The 19,761-nt window shown below is 36.8% G+C and overlaps 1 protein-coding gene across 1 annotated transcript in view; it reads left to right on the forward strand.

Annotated features, from left to right (window-relative positions):
• The window catches only part of Mcm6 (minichromosome maintenance 6), a 144,174-nt gene extending 127,682 nt beyond the window's left edge, over nucleotides 1–16,492 (forward strand). The window contains exons 17-18 of the mRNA XM_090388414.1: nucleotides 9,522–9,661; nucleotides 16,385–16,492. Of these exons, the coding sequence (XP_090244540.1) occupies nucleotides 9,522–9,661; nucleotides 16,385–16,492 (248 nt within the window). The remainder of the gene's footprint in view (nucleotides 1–9,521; nucleotides 9,662–16,384) is intronic.
• The last annotated feature ends 3,269 nt before the right edge of the window (nucleotides 16,493–19,761 follow it).

The raw sequence follows: 19,761 nt of genomic DNA on the forward strand, positions 1-19,761 counted from the left end.
TATGAGATCTTGTCTAGGAATCTGAAAGTTATCGAAGATGGGCATAGAAGCAGTGGACTCTGATTTTTGCATGAAATAAGGCAGGACTAAGTTTTAGAAGGATTGAAGTTAAGTTTTCTTTGCACCATTGGAGAATTACCCAAAGGTTGGCATTTGGGGAATTGGTGGTGGGTATTTATGAATTGAGGCCATTTGTGCAGGGCAGGAGTTCTCAAAATGTAAGATGGGATATTGAGTGTGATCATCAGTAGAACTATGGATAACATTTCAAATCAGTGGAAAAAAACTAATTGATATACAAGAAGAAAAAATTGAAAGAAAGAACTTAACCTTGGAGAACATCCAGCATTACTGGAGAGGTTAGAAATCAGTGATATCTGCTACCATCACTTGCAGAGAGCAGCCAGAGAGAAAACTGCATATCCACTTGCAAAAAAGACAGTCTATAGTCCATAAGATGGCACCTCTTTAGAGGACCTTTATTCCAGACATAACAAAAAGCCTTAGAAATGTCAAGAGCAACTACTTGTGTTTCACAAAATTTTTCCATGGAATTTGTCCAAAGATAAGTAACATAAGTCAGTATATTGCCATTGGATTGACTCCGATAGAATCCACATTGGTAATCATTAGTCGGATGAAAAGTTTCAAAATAGTTTAAGAGATGACAGTCAGTGGATTTCTCCATTACTTTGAAAAGAGTAGAGGTAAATGCATGAGGCCGATAATGGGACAGGTGGGATTTGTCACCCTTTTTAGGAACTGGCTAGGTGTGAGCAAATTTTCAAAAGGGGAAAACACCAGTAGGATAAGAAAGTGAAAGAAGGTAACATGGAATAGGAGCACAGATTTTGAGAATGAGTGGAGAAATACCATCAGAACCTCGAACTTTTTTAGTATTGATATTGTTCAAAATTCTTCCAACATCCTGCTGTCATAAGACCACAGGAGGCATTAAGTGGAGTGTATTTGCTGTGGTAGGAGCTGGTCTACCAAGATTGTTGATACACGAGTTAGCCGAAAAATAGGATGCCAGCAAGTAAGTTTTATGTTTAGCTTAGCTGCAATAGAACCATCAGGTTGTAACAGAGATGGGAGTACAGATAGACAGAAGTTGTAGCTAGTATCTTTGGAAAAAGACCGGATTGCTCAATTTACATTGGGACATGAAGTTTTATACTTTTGTAGCCTGTTCAAAATTGAGTTTGGATTGATTAATTGTTTTACAATTGATGCATGCTTTAGTGTATTCAGAAAATGAATCTGAGATTTGGATACAATCCAATTGTGATAAGCTACTTTCTTATCTTGAACAGCCTTTAGCACATTTATTGGAAATCCAAGTTTCAGATAATGGATGAGATTTTAGGGTAGAATGCAGAACAAAGGATTTCATCCCTACAAAAATAATTTCACTGAAATGATCTGAGCATACATTTAGGATTAGAAAATTAACATGTAATAATAACATAATCCAACCAAGAAAAAGAAGAATAGAAATCGTGCAGATCGTCCCATTTCAAATTCCTGTAATTTCAAATGACACAGGGCTGAGAATGGCCGTGTGCGAGCAGTTCCATTGAAGATGAGACCATCACCAAGTTATGGTCTGATGTGCCTAGAGGGCCACTGACATTAATTGTGTACTTTGTAGGGTTTCTGATTATGTAAAGATCAAGAGTGTTAATTGTGTAGTTAGAATTGCCTGGTATTCTAGTAGGGAAATGAAATAGTAATAGCAAAAGCCTAAGTGTCTTGACTAGCTGGATGCATAACTTAAAAACTGAAGCCAGCTGGAGTCGTGAACATCAGAGTCACAAAGAAAGAAAGTAAAAAAAGTTCCAAGTAATTTGTGGGGTTGGGAGAATGATGGAGGTAACGTGAATTTCACCTGTAATGAGGAAGAAGAAAAGTTGGTTATGTGAGTTTTTAAAGTTTGGAGAGTAAAAGGATGCTGACTTACAGTACATGTTTGTACAGGTTTGGAAAAGAGAGCAGGAATTATAGAAGCCAACTCAGAAGAATAGTGCCCTTGGAAGTAATTATAGAAAAGGCATGCAGCAGAAACAGAATGTCTATGAGACACAGAGTGGAGAGACTGTTAGAAATGAGTCATTAATTAACCTAACTGCCCTCTTTTAAATGGAGTCTAGAAGCCTGAGAAAGATTTTGGGGACACTGCCCTAGATGTGGGAATAATATTTGATGGTAGGATGGATTTGGGATTTGTACAGAGTGAAGAGCTGTTTGGAAGAAAAGTAACGCCGAGAGCGAAAGAGAAAACCCAGTTTTTTAAAAGCAGAGGAAGATATTTGTAATGTGCTTATGCCAAGAGAGGTTATAAATCAAGGTAATCCACAATAGAGATATATAACCTTGCCTAGCAATCGGAGTGTCATCGAAGATGAGCATACAAGCAGAAGAATCCTTTGTGAGATAAGACTGAGTTTTAGAAGGATCGGAATTAACCAAGTTAATTTGACCCCACTGGAGATCAGAAATTTATGGAATTGGTAGTGGTTATTTGAGAAGTTGAAGCTGTTTGTACAGGGCAAGGCTTCTCAACCAGGAAGGTGGAATGCAATGTACAATCATCAGAAAAACTATGGATAGGATTTCCAATTAATGGAAGAAGGTCATTAATATACAAGAGGAAAAGGGTGGGAGAAAGAACTGAACCTTGTGGAACATCAGCAATAGTGGAGAATAGCGGTCCTGGAGGTTGTCACAGACATTCTCTCAGATATGCAAGACAAGCTGTACTGGCTACCTGGGAGTCTAAAATGCTGATGGAACTGATATTCGGATGACACTCAAGTCAAGTGGACCCAATTTCGGTGAAGTCTGGATGGTCTGTGACAGCCAAATCCTCTACTTGTACCTTCATGATGGTGGGACTGTAAGTAATCCTGGGTATAACCTCCATGCATAAGCACATGGTGGGTGACTACCCAGGCGTGAACCAACATAAGCAGGGGTCGAGGTGTGGTGCTCACACCACATGGAGGAATTCCGCCCCTCTGTGTTACCAGGCAGTACTAGGTGGTAGATGACTCTCATCAACCGGTACAATACCACCACTTTGCTTATTGGAGGCTTGAAGTGGTGGAACCCATGTTTAGTCTCCAGAGCTAAGTTCCGGTCAACCCTTTCCCATCTCTTCCATCATGCGGTATGATTGATGACTTTTGAGGTTATGAAGAACATCGTGGCGAGATCCAGTCTCCTTACATTTCAAGGGTACAGCTCTAAAACGGTGTTCGCAGGCTGGCCACTAGTTAGTACACTGGTCCGAACCTATTGGTAACTCACGAGGAGGCTTCTGGATCAGCGATGTATAATCTTGCTACCTCTACTCTGCCAGATAGTGACTGGAGCGAGTCAGAGTAGTGTGTATGCGGTGGGCATTGTCGAGGCCACGTTATGTCAAGGATCTGGGTATATTCTTACCACGTGTATGCCATATCCAAAAATTTCATTGCTTCATACAGCATGTCCCGCCCACTTTTTCTTACTATTGAATACACAATGAATTGCCAAACTAAGTAAGCTTAGAGTAAGCTTATCTGTGAAAAGATCTAAACCTCCCAAACACTTCCTAATTCATTTCACAAATATATGTGGTCTCAATTCTAATCTCAACGATGTCTATTTCCACTTGTAGTCTGCCAAACCCCACGTACTTTTTCTGACAGAATCTCAGTTATCGGTTGATTCATCTACTGCTCATCTCAGTTGCCCAAATTATTTGCTGTATGATCACTTTCACCTCAAAGGTGGTACTTGTGCATATGTCCATTCCGATATTCCCTGTCAGAGACTTGGTAATTTGAAATCTCCTCTTTTTGATCTTCTCTGGCTTAAAATCTCTCTACCTCATTGTATCAAATTCACCTGTTGTCTCTACCGTTCTCCCAACTCCACTTATCACGTGGAGCTCTTTGACTTCCTCTCTTTGTGACTTGACTTTCTTCAGTCCAACTTTCCTAACAGTGAGGTAATTTTCCTTGGTGATTTTAATGTTCACAACTCCAGCTGGCTTCCGTTTTCTAGTCACACCGACCCAGCTGGTCAAGATGCTGAGGCTTTTGCAATTACTAATGACCTTACACAGATTGTTCATTTTCCTACAAGAATACTGGACAGTCCTAACCATACAGCCAATACGCTTGATCTTTTTCTCACAAACAACCCTTCTAAGTACACGGTCGAAGTGAGAGGTCCTTTAGGCATCTCAGATCACAACTTGGTGATTGTATCTTCTCCAATGGAGCCTTTATCTCATGGCTATTCCCAACCTCGTGTTGTTTGGAATTACAAGGATGCAAAATGGGATGACCTGCGAGATTTCTTTTCTTCTTTTCCTTGGTCGGAATACTATTTCAAAACTTCTGATATCAACATTTGCTCAGATCGTGTCAGTGAAATTATTCTTGCGGGAATGGAATCCTTTATTTCAAAACACTCCACTTTAAAATCTCATCCTTTATCTAAACCTTGGTTTTCTAATAAATGTGCTAAGGCTGTTCAAGTGAAGAACATTGCGTATCGTAATTGGCTTGTTTCTAATTCTTCAGTTTCATTTTTTTCCTACACCAAAAAGACACCTACTTAGCCAGGTGGGAAGGAGCAGCAGTGCGTAGCACACGCTTCTTGATTAGACCGGGGTTCGAGCCCGTAACCACCAAATATGGAGTATGCGGAAAGGTTAGGGAATGACCACCGCATATCCCGGAGCAATATGCCCTTAGTTGCTAATGCTCCTAAAAACCAAATAATAAATAAATAATAACCTACACCAAAGCTCGCAACAATTCTAAAGCAGTTATTAATCAGTCAAAACTAGATTTTGAACAGGCTAAGTGTAGAAAACTTGCGTCTTGCCCTAATGGTAGCCAACAATTCTGGTCTCTTGCCAAAGCTATTGATCGCAACTTTTGCCAATCTCTGCTCCCACCTCTGTCCAAACCAGATGATTCTGTTGTCACTTCAGCCAAGGATAAAGCTGACCTGCTAGCATCCCATTTTTCTTCCAACTCATGTATTAATGATCTTGGTAAAACACCTCCCACCATTCCCAACACACTCCATTCCATGCCTCCTGTGGTCTTCCGTCAAAAGGATGTCAGAAGGATTTTGACGAATCTTGATGCTAAGAAAACTCCAGGTCCTGATGGTATTTCTCCACTTGTTCTCAAAACCTGCACTCCCGAACCTACTCCTGTTCTTTGCTGCCTTTTTTCACTTTCTTATTCCAAAGGTGTTTTTCCTTCTGCTTGGAAATTTGCTCATATCCAGCCAGTTCCTAAAAAAGGGTGACAAATCCATCCCATTCAATTATCGTCCCATTGCAATTACTTCTACTCTTTCTAAAGTAATGGAAAAATCAATTAACCGCCAACTCTTAAACTACCTAGAAACCTTCTGTCTGATCAGCGATCGCCAGTATGGATTCTGTCAGTGTCGATCCACTGGTGATATTCTGGCTTATGTCACCCATTTATGGACAAATTCAATGGAAATGTTCAGTGGTACATAAGCAGTTTCTCTTGACATCTCAAAGGCTTTCGATCATGTTTGACATAAAGGTCTTTTAAACAAGCTTCTATCTTATGGTTTGCCAACTGTTTTTTGTAATTGGTTATCCAGTTTTCTATCTGATCACTCATTGAGGGTGATGGTAGATGGCTCTCTGTCTTCTAACTACCTCACTTATACCAGTGTCCCCCAAGGTTCAGTTCTTTCCCCCACTCTTTTCCTCTTGTATATTAATGACATTCTTCCATTGACTGGAAATCCTATCCATAGTTTTGCCGATGACAGCACATTGCATTCTACTTTCCATTTTGAGAAACCCTGCCCTGCTCAATCAGCTTCAACTTCTCGAAAATCTGCTACCAATTCGTTAAATGGCGATCTCCAGGTAATTCTGCAGTGGGGCAAAGACAACTTAGTTGATTTCAATCCTTCTAAAATCAGTCTTGTCTTATATCTTGCAGAAAGGATTCTTCTGCCCCTATGCTTATCTTTGGTGACACTCTGATTTCTAGGCAAAATGATATATCGCTTTTGGGGATTACCCTGACTTCTAATCTCTCTTGGCACAAGCACATTACAAATATTGCTTCCTCTGCATCTAAAAAACTTGGTTTTCTCTTTCGCTCTCTGCGTTACTTTTCTTCCAAACAGCTGTTCACTCTGTACAAATCGCAAATCCGCCCTACCATGGAATATTGTTCCCACATCTAGGGTGGTAACCCCAAAACCTCTCTCAGGCTTCTAGATTCCATTCAGAAGAGGGCAGTTAGGTTAATTAATGATTCATCTCTAACAGAGTCTCTCCCCTCTTTGTCTCATAGATGTTCTGTTTCTGCTACATGCCTTTTCTACAGATACTTTCAAGGACACTGTTTTTCTGAATTGGCTTCCTTCTATGATTCCCTCTCTCTCTCTTTCAAAACAGTCCGAACATGTGCCACCACCAGCCAACATCCATTTACTGTCCAACTTCAAACTCACGGAACCAACTTTTCATCTTCCTCGTTTATTAATTCAACCTCCGTTTTCTGGTACAACCTTCCTTCATATGTATTTCCTGAAAATTACAGTCTACAGAAGTTCCAAGTCTAATGTCAATAAATATCTTCTTTCATCTTCTCAACCTCCAACCCAATGGTACCCATGGTACTAAGTACTATAGGTTCTAATACCTCTCGTGTTTGGAGTTTACATTAAAAAAAAAAAAAAAAAGTTAGAAGACAGAGAACTGTTTACCGTCACCTGCAGTGAGCAGTCAGAGAGCAGCCAGAAAACTGGATGCCCAATTACTAAGAACAGTTGGCAGTCTTTTTCATTTAGAAAATGAAAAAGACTGCCAACTGCACAATTACTCCCAGGTCTTTTTCATTTAGAAAATGAAAAAGACCTGGGAGTAATTGTGCAGTCAGATATGAAGTTTTCTGAGCAATGCAGACAGACTGCCAGGGCAGGTCATGGGGTTTTGTCAATGATATATAGGAATTTTGCTAGCAGGGAGAAGAAGGTGATTGTCCCTCTGTATAAGGCAATGGTCAGGCCACGCCTTGAGTACTGCGTACAGGTCTGGAGGCCTCATTTTAGGAAGGATGTAGATTTACTTGAGCGTGTACAGAGAAGGGCAACAAGATTGGTGAGGGGAATGAAGGGATCCTCTTACCAGGAGAGGCTTAAGTTCTGCAAATTGCAGTGGCTGGAGACTAGGCACCTGCGCGGTGATCTGATCGAAGTGTATAAGGCCTTGAATGGGTTGAGCACGCTGAATTCTGATGGGATCCTTCCACTTGTTCAGATTACCAACCTAAGGGGGCATAAATTCAAATTAAGAAAATACAGATGTAGAATAGATGTGTGGAAATTTGCCTTTAGCCAGCGGGTGGTTAATTGCTGGAACAAACTTCCATCTGTCGTTGTGGAAGTTGATAGGTTGAATAAATTTAAGGAGGAACTGGACAGGCATTTGGAGGGAATGGTGTGATTTTTTTTTTTTTTGGCTGATGCTGCATAAGCTCATACACTTTCTTTCTTGCATCACATGCCACTACTACTACTACCTTTATGCCAAACACTATCCAAAGCCTTTGAAACGTCAAGATCAACTGCTTGAGTTTCACCAAACTTTTCCACTGAATTTGTCCATAGATGGGTAACATAAGCCAGTGTATCACCAGTGGATTAACACTAATGGAATCCATACTGGCAATCTCTGATCAGATGAAAGGTTTCTGGATAGTTTAGGAGTTGGCAGTTAATGCATTTCTCTATTACTTTAAAGCGAATAGAAGTGCAATAGGATAATAATTGGATGGGAGAGATTTGTCACACTTTTTAGGAACTGGCTGGATATGAGCAAATGTCCCAGCAGAAGAGAAATACCATCAGGACCTGGTGCTTTAGTATTAGTATTAGTAATGACCGCATGGTGCAAGAAAGCCTATGGCTTATGCTGCACCAGCCAAAAAAAAAAAAAAAAAAAAAAAAAATCCGAACAAAACAATGATAAAAAAAAAAATAATAATAATAATAATATTAATTAATAAAAAAAAAAGAAATTAAACCTATCATCCTATGCGCTTCCCTTACTCGAAAATACTATCCAAATGACCTTTGAATTTCCCCAAACTGTCGGCCTCTACTACATGAAGGCAACTTATTCCAGTAATTTATAACTCGCTGGCTAAAATAAAACTTCCTGCAGTCCAATCTAAACATTTCCCCCCGTAACTTGAATTTATGTCCCCTAGTTCTAGCATCATTTATAATCTTGAAAATTTCTTTCTTCGTATTAAGACTCTAAAATTCTTCTGACATCATTTTGAGTCTGTGCTGGTAGCACAGTGGTATCGTCACTGTCCTCCCCACACCGGGTGAAAAGGCCCGGGTTCGAATTCTGTTGATGACACAAGAAAGTTAGTCAGTCTCAGGCATAGATAACAAGGTTTCCCCCCCCCCCCAGAAACTGCATTTTTTTCGTCCTGCTAAACAGGCAAATCGACCAGAGAACACAAGGAATTTACTGTCAAAAATACGGGTTTATGTAATCAATTACGGGTAACCCTAATATAATAATTTTTGACATCCTTTTGACAGAGGATCACAGGAGGTATTAAATGGAGTGTTCTGGTAATGATAGGAGTTGGTTTACCAAGATCATCAGTACACAAGTTAGAAGAAAAGTAGGATGCTAGCAGGTCAACTTTATCTTTAGCTGGGTGGCAGTAGAATTGTCTGGTTTTGGCAGAAGTGGGAATAGAGATGGGCAAAAGTTGCAGCCAATAGCTTTGGTAAAATACTACTATTCTCAGGTACCATTTGAACAAAAAGCAAGTTTTTTACCCTTAGCCCTGTTCAAAATCTAGTTTGGACTTAATAACTGCTTTACAATTGTTGCGAGCTTTTGATGTAGGCAGAAAATGAATCTGGAGATATGAATGCAAGCCAATTCTGATATGTTACGTTCTTATCTTGAATAGCCTTAGCACATTTATTGGAAAACCAAGGTTTAGATTATAGCCTTAGCTGCTCTTGTGCCAAAAAAACTGAAACCAAACCAAAACCAAAGTTTAGCTAAAGGACGAGACTTTAAGGTGGAATGTGGCATAAAGGATTTCATTGCTACAGGAATAATTTTTCTGACATGATCTGAATAAACATTTTACATCAAAAGACTTAAAACAGTAATCTAACCAAAGAAAAGAACTATAGAAATCGTGTAGATCATCCCAATTTGCATTCTTGTAATGCCAAACAACATGAGGGTGAGAATGACCACAAGAGAAAGGCTCCATTGGAGAAGAGACCATAACCAAGTTGTGATCTGAAGTGCTTAGAGGACCACTACCATGACTGTGTACTAGGTTAGTGAGAAAAAGAACAAGAGTGTTGGCTATGTTTTAGTATATAGAAACATCCTATATGTATGTGTATATATATTTGATTCATATTGTGTTTTTAATATTATTGTATTGTTACTGTTTTATATGTAGAAGCTGGAGAAGAAGGTATTAGAATGAGTGAATTAATAAACTGGTATTTAAAAGAAATAGAGAACGAAATAGAAAGTGAAGCTGAGCTGATACAGAAAAAATTATTGGTGGAGAAAATCATTGAAAGACTCATTCACCATGTGAGTTGAACTATTGTATAATTTTTTTTAAGCTGTTTTATAATTGAACTTGTAATGCAGCTGGTATTAAATTGCCACTGTTGTGATACTGATTTTCAGGTAATAGGTAATGCACTAATGAGATGCTTGGTGAGATCAGTATGCTGATGAGATCAGTAACTGTTAAATTAATCATCTGGTGCAGGAGAAGAATCCCCCATATTACAAATAAAAGCATAGTGAGAATTGTTGTTTATTTGTTGTGAAATCTGTGACAATTTAAATAATCCCCTGCTATTTATACATAGAGGAAAATTATTTTCTCCGATGGTCTTCATTTTTCTAATGGTTAATTGTTCCATTTATTTTTGCATAGTTTCTGCTAAAACTATGAGATAAGATTCTTTACTATTTCTGGTTCCTAAAATGTACTTCACTATCATGAACAGTCTTTTAATTTTCTTTCTCCGTTGCTTTAATAAGTTTAACCTATTATGGATCACATCAGAATTATAGCATTTTTTGCATATTTAGCTCTGACTTCATTTCAGAACCACTCTGGAGCAATTCATTGCTTTCCAAAATAATTTTGTACCACATTCAAGAAGTCTCTATTGAATAGGGTGGAAATGTGCTACAAAGCTGGCAGCATCTTACATAAGATTTCACTTGATTGTTTGAAGATTAAGTATAAGCACCATTTAATGTATGGGGAGGTTTTTCATTTATTTATTTTTTATTTTTAATCGAGCCAACTCAGTTGCTTATTAAAATACATAATCATATATTGTTAATTATTTAAAATGATTTTTTAAATATGATAAAGAGATGGGAAAAAGTTGCAGCCAAAATACTTTGGTAAAATACCACTATGCTTGGCTACCATTTGGACAAGAAGCAAGTTTTTTACCCTTAGTCTGTTCAAAATCTAGTTGGGATTTAATAACTCTTTACATTTGTTGTGAACTTTGATGTAGGCAGAAAAGTAATGTGGAGATTTGGATGCAAGCCAATTCCGATAGGAGATACATCAAAGTTAAACACATGTGATTTGTTCTTTTTGTGAAATGATTAGTTGAAATCAAAGAATGAAATTCTGTAGTATACCTTGAATCATCAACTGTTCAAGGTTAGTTTGAATGTTAGTATTCAAGTATAGTATTAGCTTTAGTATTCACAAAATGATGCAAGGAAGCAAACTTATGTAGCAGGGAAAAAAAGCAATCTCAATTTCCTTCTCTCAATTCATTTACTGATTTTTTTTTCAAGTAATACATTTTTTCTTTAAATTTTGATAAACTTCTAAACTTATTAAAATTTAAGACATCTGTTTGATAATTATTCCCTCCCACTAAATTCATGCCTCTAATGTATGTCGTGGGACTAACTGTAAAGATGCACTCACTTTAAATCTTTTAAAATTCTCTAGCAGTTCACCTTGTAGGTTACAGTATTTTCCAGGCCTACAGAACTCAAATTACTCTTTTAATTGGAATATCTATGTGTACCCTCTAACCACTTGTTGTTTGTCTCTCTATGCTATCCAGTAGGTTCACATTTTTACTAAGATGGATCTCCAAGCCCATATACAATATTGTACTTGTAAGCTCTTCTAGTTTAGTTAGAAGTTTCCAATAATTGGATGTATCTTCCAGTTTTTCAAATTAGCTTAAGTTTTCTTTCCAGTTGTTGGCAAAGTTTGTGTTATTTTTCGAATACACCGGTGTGTTAATTTTTTTCAGTTACAGACTCGGTGAATTTAATGGTATGTGGTTAAAAGCTGACACTAGGTGACTGTGTATGTTAACAGTGGCACATATTATTAATATTGCTAAATAAAAAATTTTGTTTTAATATTATTTTTTATTAGTATTAGTAGTGGCAAATGTTGCAAGAATGCAAGATTGTACAGCATCAGCCAAAAGAAGAAAGAAAAATAAAAAAATAATTTCCACATCTCCTATAATAGTTTGTCTAATTCTTCCTTAAATTTATTCAAACTACTCAATTTTCCAACAAATGAAATTTGTTCCAAAACTCAACTATCCTCTGGTCGAAAGCTAATTTCTACACAGCTATCCAACAATCATCTTACCTCAATTTAAATTTATAACTCCTTACGTGTTTTGTCTGAACAAGAGTAAAATGCCATCAACATTTAGCTTATCCAATCTATTTCAAGCTTTAAACACCTCAATCAGGTCTCCTTACAGGTGCCTAGTTTCCACATGCTGCTGTTTGCAGAACGGAAGTTTTTCTTGGTGAGAGTATCCCTTTTGTGCTCCTCACTGATCTTGTTGCTGTTTTCTGCATCCATTTCAACAGATCCACATCCTTCCTAAAATGAAACTTTCAGACCTATATGCATTACTCAAAATGTGGCTTAATTTTTGCTTTATACAGTGAAATAATTGCTTCTTTATTCCTGCTGAAAAATTCCTATATATCATTGAGGAAAATCCCATGAACTGTCCTAGCAGGTCGTCTGCTTGGGGAACTTCATGTCTGGCTGCACAGTTACACTCAGTTCTTTTTCATTTTCCACTGTCCTCAACGTGTTTCCGTAGCCAGGTGGGAAGGAGCAGCAGTGCATAGCACACGCTTCTTGATTAGACCGGGGTTCGAGACCGTCACCACCAAATACGGAGGATGCGGAAAGGTCACGGAATGACCACCGCATATCCCGGAGCAATATGGCCTTAGTTGCTAATGCTCCTAAAAAAACCAAATAACAACAACTATCCTCAGCATGGTTACTACACATTTGGTATGTTAATCTGGATTACTGCTACCCATATATAGGACCTTGCATTTTTCAATGTTAAACTTCAGTTGCTACTTCTCAACCTATCTGCCTAATTTTTCCAAATACTGATCTAGAAAAATCTTTTTAGATTTTTCTAGATCAATAGTTCCCTGTTTAACCATCCTACCAACCTTTGTATTATCTGCAAACTTAGACATTAAGCCCAATATGCATTCATCGATATCATTAATGAATATTGAAAACAACACTGGGTACCAGCACTGAATCCTGGAGGACTCCAATAAACCCATATATGGAGAAGTGTTATTTTTCATTTAAAGTGCTCTTTGCCACATAATGCCCTACTGCTTGTTCTGTGTCCTTAGTGTTTATTATTGATACTTTGTGTGGTTGAAAAGAAATTCAAGCCTACGTTATAACAGGATTTAATGTAAAAGTTGTAACAGTTACTTCAAATGCATTGCAAGGCAAGAAAATCAAGTATTAATTTCAAGAATGTAGGGTATGATCCCCTGTATTTTGAAGTCAAAGGATGGAAGTAAATTTGCATTTTGAAGTTTGTGCATGTTTATATGACACTATCATTAAAATAAGGAACAGTAAGGGGCCAGTACTGAATCCTATGGGACCCCACCTATACTATTACTCTATGAAGAGTAGCCATTTATAATTACAGTAAAACCTTATGATCCCCTGTATTTTGAAGTCAAAGGATGGAAGTAAATTTGCATTTCGAAGTTTTGCATGTTTATTGTTTTGTTTGTTTGTTATTTGGTTTTAGGAGCATTAGCAACTAAGGCCATATTGCTCCGGGGTATGCGGTGGTCATTCCCTGATCTTTCCGCATCCTCCGTATTTGGTGGTGACGGGCTCGAACCCTGGTCTAATCAAGAAGCGTGTGCTACGCACTGCTGCTCATTCCCACCTGGCCATGGAGGCGCCATGCATGTTTATATGACACTATCATTAAAATAAGGAACAGTATGGGGCCAGTACTGAATCCTATGGGACCCCACCTATACTATTACTCTATGAAGAGTAGCCATTTATAATTACAGTAAAACCTTATTAATGTGAATTTCAAGGGACCAAAATATATCTGTTTCTACTTAAGCAGTCAAACAAAGTATCCAAACAAGATAAGAATGTTAGTATTAAAGAGAAATTTTTAGTTGGATATTCTTATTCATACAGTTCTTAATTTTCACAGTTCTCATTTAAAATGTTAAGAATCTTTTAGTTTCATTGTGGTAGATGTTTGTGAATAGATGATTAAAGCATTAATCATCTATTCACTATTCCTGCAAAGCAGAAATTATAACAGCTGTGACATAATTGATTGCATTAGTCAAGGAGCTTTCAGAAAATGACTGAAAAATCCTCCCCCCCCCACTCATATAACCAGTGGAAAGAAAAGTGTAAATAGCTACAGTCATTATTTTGATGCAGCTATCTGTAAAAAATATATTTTTTTAATAAAAATTCAGCTCTGAGAACTTTTTGATCCTGACTTGTACCTTTCGATGTCAGCCAGAGTTGTTGGTAATTCAGTTATTAATGAAACAGCCATAGTTATCATCCTCACCTGTTATGTCTTGTAGAATTATACAGATTTGTGCTGCCACCTTCAACATCTATGTATAAGTAGATGTGGAAGCGTTAATCATCTATTCACTATTTCTGCAAAGCAGAAATTATAATAATATCTTTATTGCAATCGGCGAAAATAAGTAAATTTTACATGGATGCCTGATGCAATGCCCATAACAGCAAAAATGGTAGGGGTTATAGCAGCTGTGACATAATCGATTGCATTAGTCAAGCTGCTTTCAGAAAAGAACTTTGAAAAAGGTCTCTCTCCAGTTATATAACCAGTGGAGAAAAAAAAAATTTAAATAGCCACGGTCATTATTTTAAAAATTATTTTGATGCAAAAAATCTGTAAAAAAAAAAATATTTTTTAAAATAAAAATTCAGCTTTGGGAACTTTTTGATCCTGACTTGTACATCATTGCTTTTCAGTGTCAACTAGAGTTGTTCAGTTATTAATGAAACAGCCACAGTTATTCCTTACCTGTTGTCTTGCAAAATTATACAGATATCCTGCTGCGATCTTCTGCATCTATGTATAAGTACACATATTTAATGTATTCTGAGCTGGTTTATTGATTTGTGGAATGAAAATGTTAGAAAAACAAAAAAAAGCCATTAGAAAATTCTGCTGGTCTACAATAAGAAACCAAAACTAGACCTTTACAGGCGCCTCCGTAGCCAGGCGAGCAGGAGCAGCAGTGCGTAGCACATGCTTCTTGATTAGACCGGGGTTCGATCCCATGACCACCAAATATGGAGGATGCGGAAAGGTCAGAGAATGACCACCGCATATCCCCGGAGCAATATGGCCTTAGTTGCTACTGCTCCTAAAAACCAAATAACAAACAAACATAGACCTTTACATAAAAGTGACAAATAACATAGTTGCTATACTGACACAGATACAAAATCTTTACTGGCTTTAAAAATATTCTTAACTTTGTTAATTCATATGGCTGATTTTTAAATTCTTTTAATCTACATTTTAGCATCTTAATATAGTTTAGCAACAATTTAGCATCTTAATAAAAATTCAGAGCTAAAGCTTAGACTGCAGGAAAATTTACAGACACATAAGTTAGTGCAAATGCATCATGTCTATACACAGTAAGTTAACCAAAATTATTATGGTGGCATTTCATTACATCTCATATTTTGAACACCTTCACAACAAGTTGCCTATCTGGTTATACTTCAAATAAGTAAAAAAAAAAAAAAGTAAAGTGCGGCCATTATCAACCCACTGCAGGATGGAAGCCTCCTCAACAATTCATGCTGAGGGAAAATGGACCATAATCTGCCACGCTGGTCCAGTGCGGGTTGGCAGATCGACCGTATTCAGCAGTCAGGGGCTTGAACCCCGATCTACTCAAAGAGCATGTGCTACTGCACTCCCGCTCCTGCCCACTCGGCTACGGAGGCCGGTTCAAATAAGTAATGCTTCCTCAATAGAGATGACTATTATTTATTCTCAGTGGATGCCACCACCCAGATGGCTGTTTCAGGGCTATTTGGCCCTTCATCAGTGGGTTGGTAGGTACCTGATGGTAAAACAGCTGACAACCCAGTTGAAATGATGCCATTATAATAACTTAGTGAAGGGAATGAAGGGATCCTCTGCAAATTGCAGCACCTGGAGACTAGGCACCTGCAAGATGATCTGATTGAGGTGTATAAGGCCTTGAATGGGTTGAGCATGCTGAATTCTGATGGGATTCTTCCACTTGTTCAGATTATGAACCTAAGGGGGCATAAATTGAAATTGAGGAAGGACAGATGTAGAATAGATGTGCGGAAATTTGCCTTTAGTCAGTGGGCGGTTAATTGCTGGAACAAACTTCCATCTGTCGTTGTGGAAGTTGATAGGTTAAATAAATTTAAGGAGGAACTGGACAAACATTTAGAGGGGATTGTTTTGTAATTTTTTTTTTTTTTTTTTTTTTTTTTTTTGGCTGATGCTGCATAAGCTTATACACTTGCTTTCTTGAATCGCATGCCACTACTACTACTAGTGCTACTTAAGTTAATTTAGTTAATTTAATATAGACACAATGCATTTGCACTAACTTCTGTAAATTTTTCCACAGTCTGAGGCTTCTTTAGCCCTTAATTTTTATTATGTATTAAACTACTAAACACCATTCGGCATCTCTCATATTGTGGAATTATTTTTACTATTGGTACCTACCCACCGATGAAGGGCCAAATAGCCCTGAAACAGCTGTCTGGATGGTGGCATCCACCTGAGAATAAGTAACTATAGTTTTCTCTATTGGGGAAGCATTACTTATTCAAAGCATAACTGGATAGGCAACTTGTTGTGAAGGCTTTCATAATATGAAATACAGTGTCATCATATTAAATTATATTAAATTTCATTCCAGGATCAGGTTATTATTCCTTTATCAAAAAAAGGCTTGAAAGGAGAAGAAGTTGAAGAAGATGATCCAATTCTAGTTGTTCATCCAAATTATGTTTCTGAAGATGTATGAAAAAGTCACCTTTATATTGCTAATATTTTATTTTGTACATCATTTTTATTCATACCACACATTTTTGAAGGAAATACTTTAGATTTTTTTAAAATTTTTTTGTGATTACTGCTAGGCTAAACTTATCAAGAAAAATAATCCTTGGAGGAATAATTAACATGTTAGGCGTTATTATTACTGTAATTTTTCAAATGTTTTACTGCATTACAAATTTATTTTAGCATTGTATATATACTTGATACTGTATTGTATCATCATTTTGAAGGATCCCAGTTCTGTGTGGAAGGTCACAATTGTTATAATCAAAGTTGCATATTTTAATAGACAGTGCATACACTACTACAATAATACAATGAACAGTTTTATACTGATAACACTATAAAACAGAACAAGGCACCTTCAAGCTTTATTGGATTCTGGCTACATGCATATCTAACACTTTAAAAGATTTTTCAGTTCTTTATTTTGTGTATTTGTATTATACACTATATGACCAAAAGTATTTGTACGCTCCCTCCATAAATGTGTGCTGTATTAGAAGTCCCCCATGCATTCATATTGCCTCTGGCATATCAATATAAATCTCAGGATGTTTGTAGCTAGAGTGGAAGAATATATATAAAAGTGGAAGAGATTTGCAGTTTGATGAGTCAGGGCCTTTACATTATTAGTAACAAAGTTCTGTGCTAATCATGAGGTCATTATTTAAATCTTCTAGCTTTCTTGTACCTTGTGCAATTAAAATGAAGAGAACTGTTCATGTCATATGCAGAAAACATCACAGAGCAGATCCTAGAAACATTCATCAGCCATCATTCAGGAACTGCATCCTTTGATTTAATGGTAAAGCAGCTTTGCATAAGTCCAGTATGGTCACCCTTATGAAAAAACAGAGTGGTGTCATCCCTGATATTAATGGTTCTAGAGCACAGTGTTTTGTTCTGATTGTCTTTTTGGATATGTCTGGAGAGTTCCTCCTGTTAGATGTATTGTCTTGAACAAGAAACCAGATGGAGGCAGTATTATGGTATGGGGCTGGTTTGGATTTCGTCTGTTGGTAGTAGTTCATGAATCCGTGAAGTGCTCAATCTTCTTGAATGGCTTGGACAATTATGCACTGTGCACAATTGGTACTATGGAAATGGATGTTGTCATTGCCAGCACATCAGTGTTCCATGTCCCATGGTGAGGGTCATACAGGACTGCTTTGTGGACAATGACATCAAAAAGTCAGACTGGTGGCTCAGAGCTTCGACCTCAACCACAGTGAATACTTGTGGGGTTAATTGTAGCGCTGGATTAGGTTGCAGCCAAAATGGCCTTCTTCCACACCAGCTTTAGCAACTTCTTTGCAAGAGGAATGGAATTGAATGGCAGCTGACACCTACTGGTTGGTATAAAGTATGCCCAGAGGGTCAAGGCTGTTCTATAAGCCAAAGATGGCCATACTATTTTTTTGGGTTTTTGAATTAAAAGTTCATTTTGCAACTACCTGTGCTTTTCTGAATACTTTGGTTATATAGTGTAGTAGAATGTGGTTACAAAGTCCTTTCTCACTCTTTAAAATTAATAACTGAAAAACTGTAGGTTGTATTGAAAAGTGTTATTTTCCATTGTGATCAGTATATGTGTTTTGTTTTTAAACAGTAAAAAATTTTGTTTAAATTTTACTGCTAGGTGAGTGTGCAAAGTAATCAATTTAAAAAATAACACAAAGGTAATTTTTTTATCTATATTTATTAAAGATCAAATCTCCACATGTTCATTATTTTCAAATAAACAATCAAGATGAGGCATTTTGTTTACCACAGCTGCCTTCAGAATTTCTGATGGAATGTTTGATGCCATCCTTCAAAGATGAAAAAGTTATTGCACTTCATCAGATATTTGAATCACTTCTAGTGATACTGATGGACAACCATTTCTAAGCTTAAGAGTTAAGATAGCCTTCTTCGAAGGCCTTGAGACATTTTTCTGTCTTTAACACTCTGAGGGCTGCATTAACACTGTTGCCATTCTTGTAAAAAGTTTAGTTAAAAGTGCTTTATCTTTAAGCAACATTTTAAAACAGTTGAATGGGCTTTATTACTTTAGTTAGGGCTACAGCTTCAAGCTTTTTTATCTTTATGAAGAATAAAACCATACCGAGCAAACACTAGAATTCTCCAATTTCATTTTTATAATGAATGCAAAAGCTAATTTACTTATTGGAGTGAATAAATTGCTTAGCTCCATGGTGGTCAAATTTTGAACTAATTTTTTAAGAAAAACTCACGCATGCTGATTACAGTGTAAAAAAAAAAAAAAAAATTGTTATTATGACTTGCAGTTGTAGTTACTAATTTTTAAAAGTGGGAATGGACTTTATAACCATCTTGTACATGTGACCAAAGATCCAGTATAGATTGAAACATTGAGTGCTGTAAAACATTAGTAGAGTAATGCTGTTCATTACATATTTGTAATATTATATTTTGACTAGTGATGAATGGCTACACTCTTCTTTTCATTCAGCAACATTTTGGTTTTTCTTAAAAATTGTTTTGCATATTTATTTTTTAGCCTTCTTTTTGTTTAACATAAATATTTTATGTTGTATGTATTCCAGATGCTCCAGGCATTTATCCCAATAGTTTTTGTTTGTTTATCAGTTTTTAAGACAGTAAATGTGTGTGCTTTCATATTTAAAAAAAAATGTCCGTCCTGAAATATCTCTTTTTATAAAGCTATTTTGTACATTCATTAAAGAAAAATCGTGTAAAATATTGTTAATAGATTTTGTTCATTTGATGAAAAAATAAAATGGTATATAATCTCAGCAAATTGTAGATGTTCTGTCCTCACTAAAATTTCTAAGCATTAATTTAGTGTTTGTCAAAGTGCAGGATATACCCTTGGGCAAAAATCTTTCTTAGGTAGGTGGGGAGGCTTGATATAATCCAGCCTTATTAATGTTCTTTATTTAATGGTACTTTCATTGAAAATACTCCTCCAAAAAAAACTAAAGAAATAGCCACCTGGTGCAATTGTTTTGTGGGCAGCACATCTGTGTTCTTCAGAAACAAACATTTGTAGAATAAAAATATATGAATATATGCAGGGTGTCTCAAAAATACACGGCATAACTTCAGGAATGAGTTCCTCATATATAGACAATAAAAATATTTTATATCAACATAGTTCTGGAAATGCTTGGTTTCCGAGTTTTGAAGGTCTGTCTATGATACTTAACTGTTCACATCACCTTATAGTAATTGTTCAAAATATCC

The sequence above is a fragment of the Mastigoproctus giganteus genome, chromosome 14 (genome assembly GCF_048544385.1).
Source record: "Mastigoproctus giganteus isolate SK-2022 chromosome 14, ASM4854438v1, whole genome shotgun sequence".
Lineage (NCBI taxonomy): Eukaryota > Metazoa > Arthropoda > Arachnida > Uropygi > Thelyphonidae > Mastigoproctus > Mastigoproctus giganteus.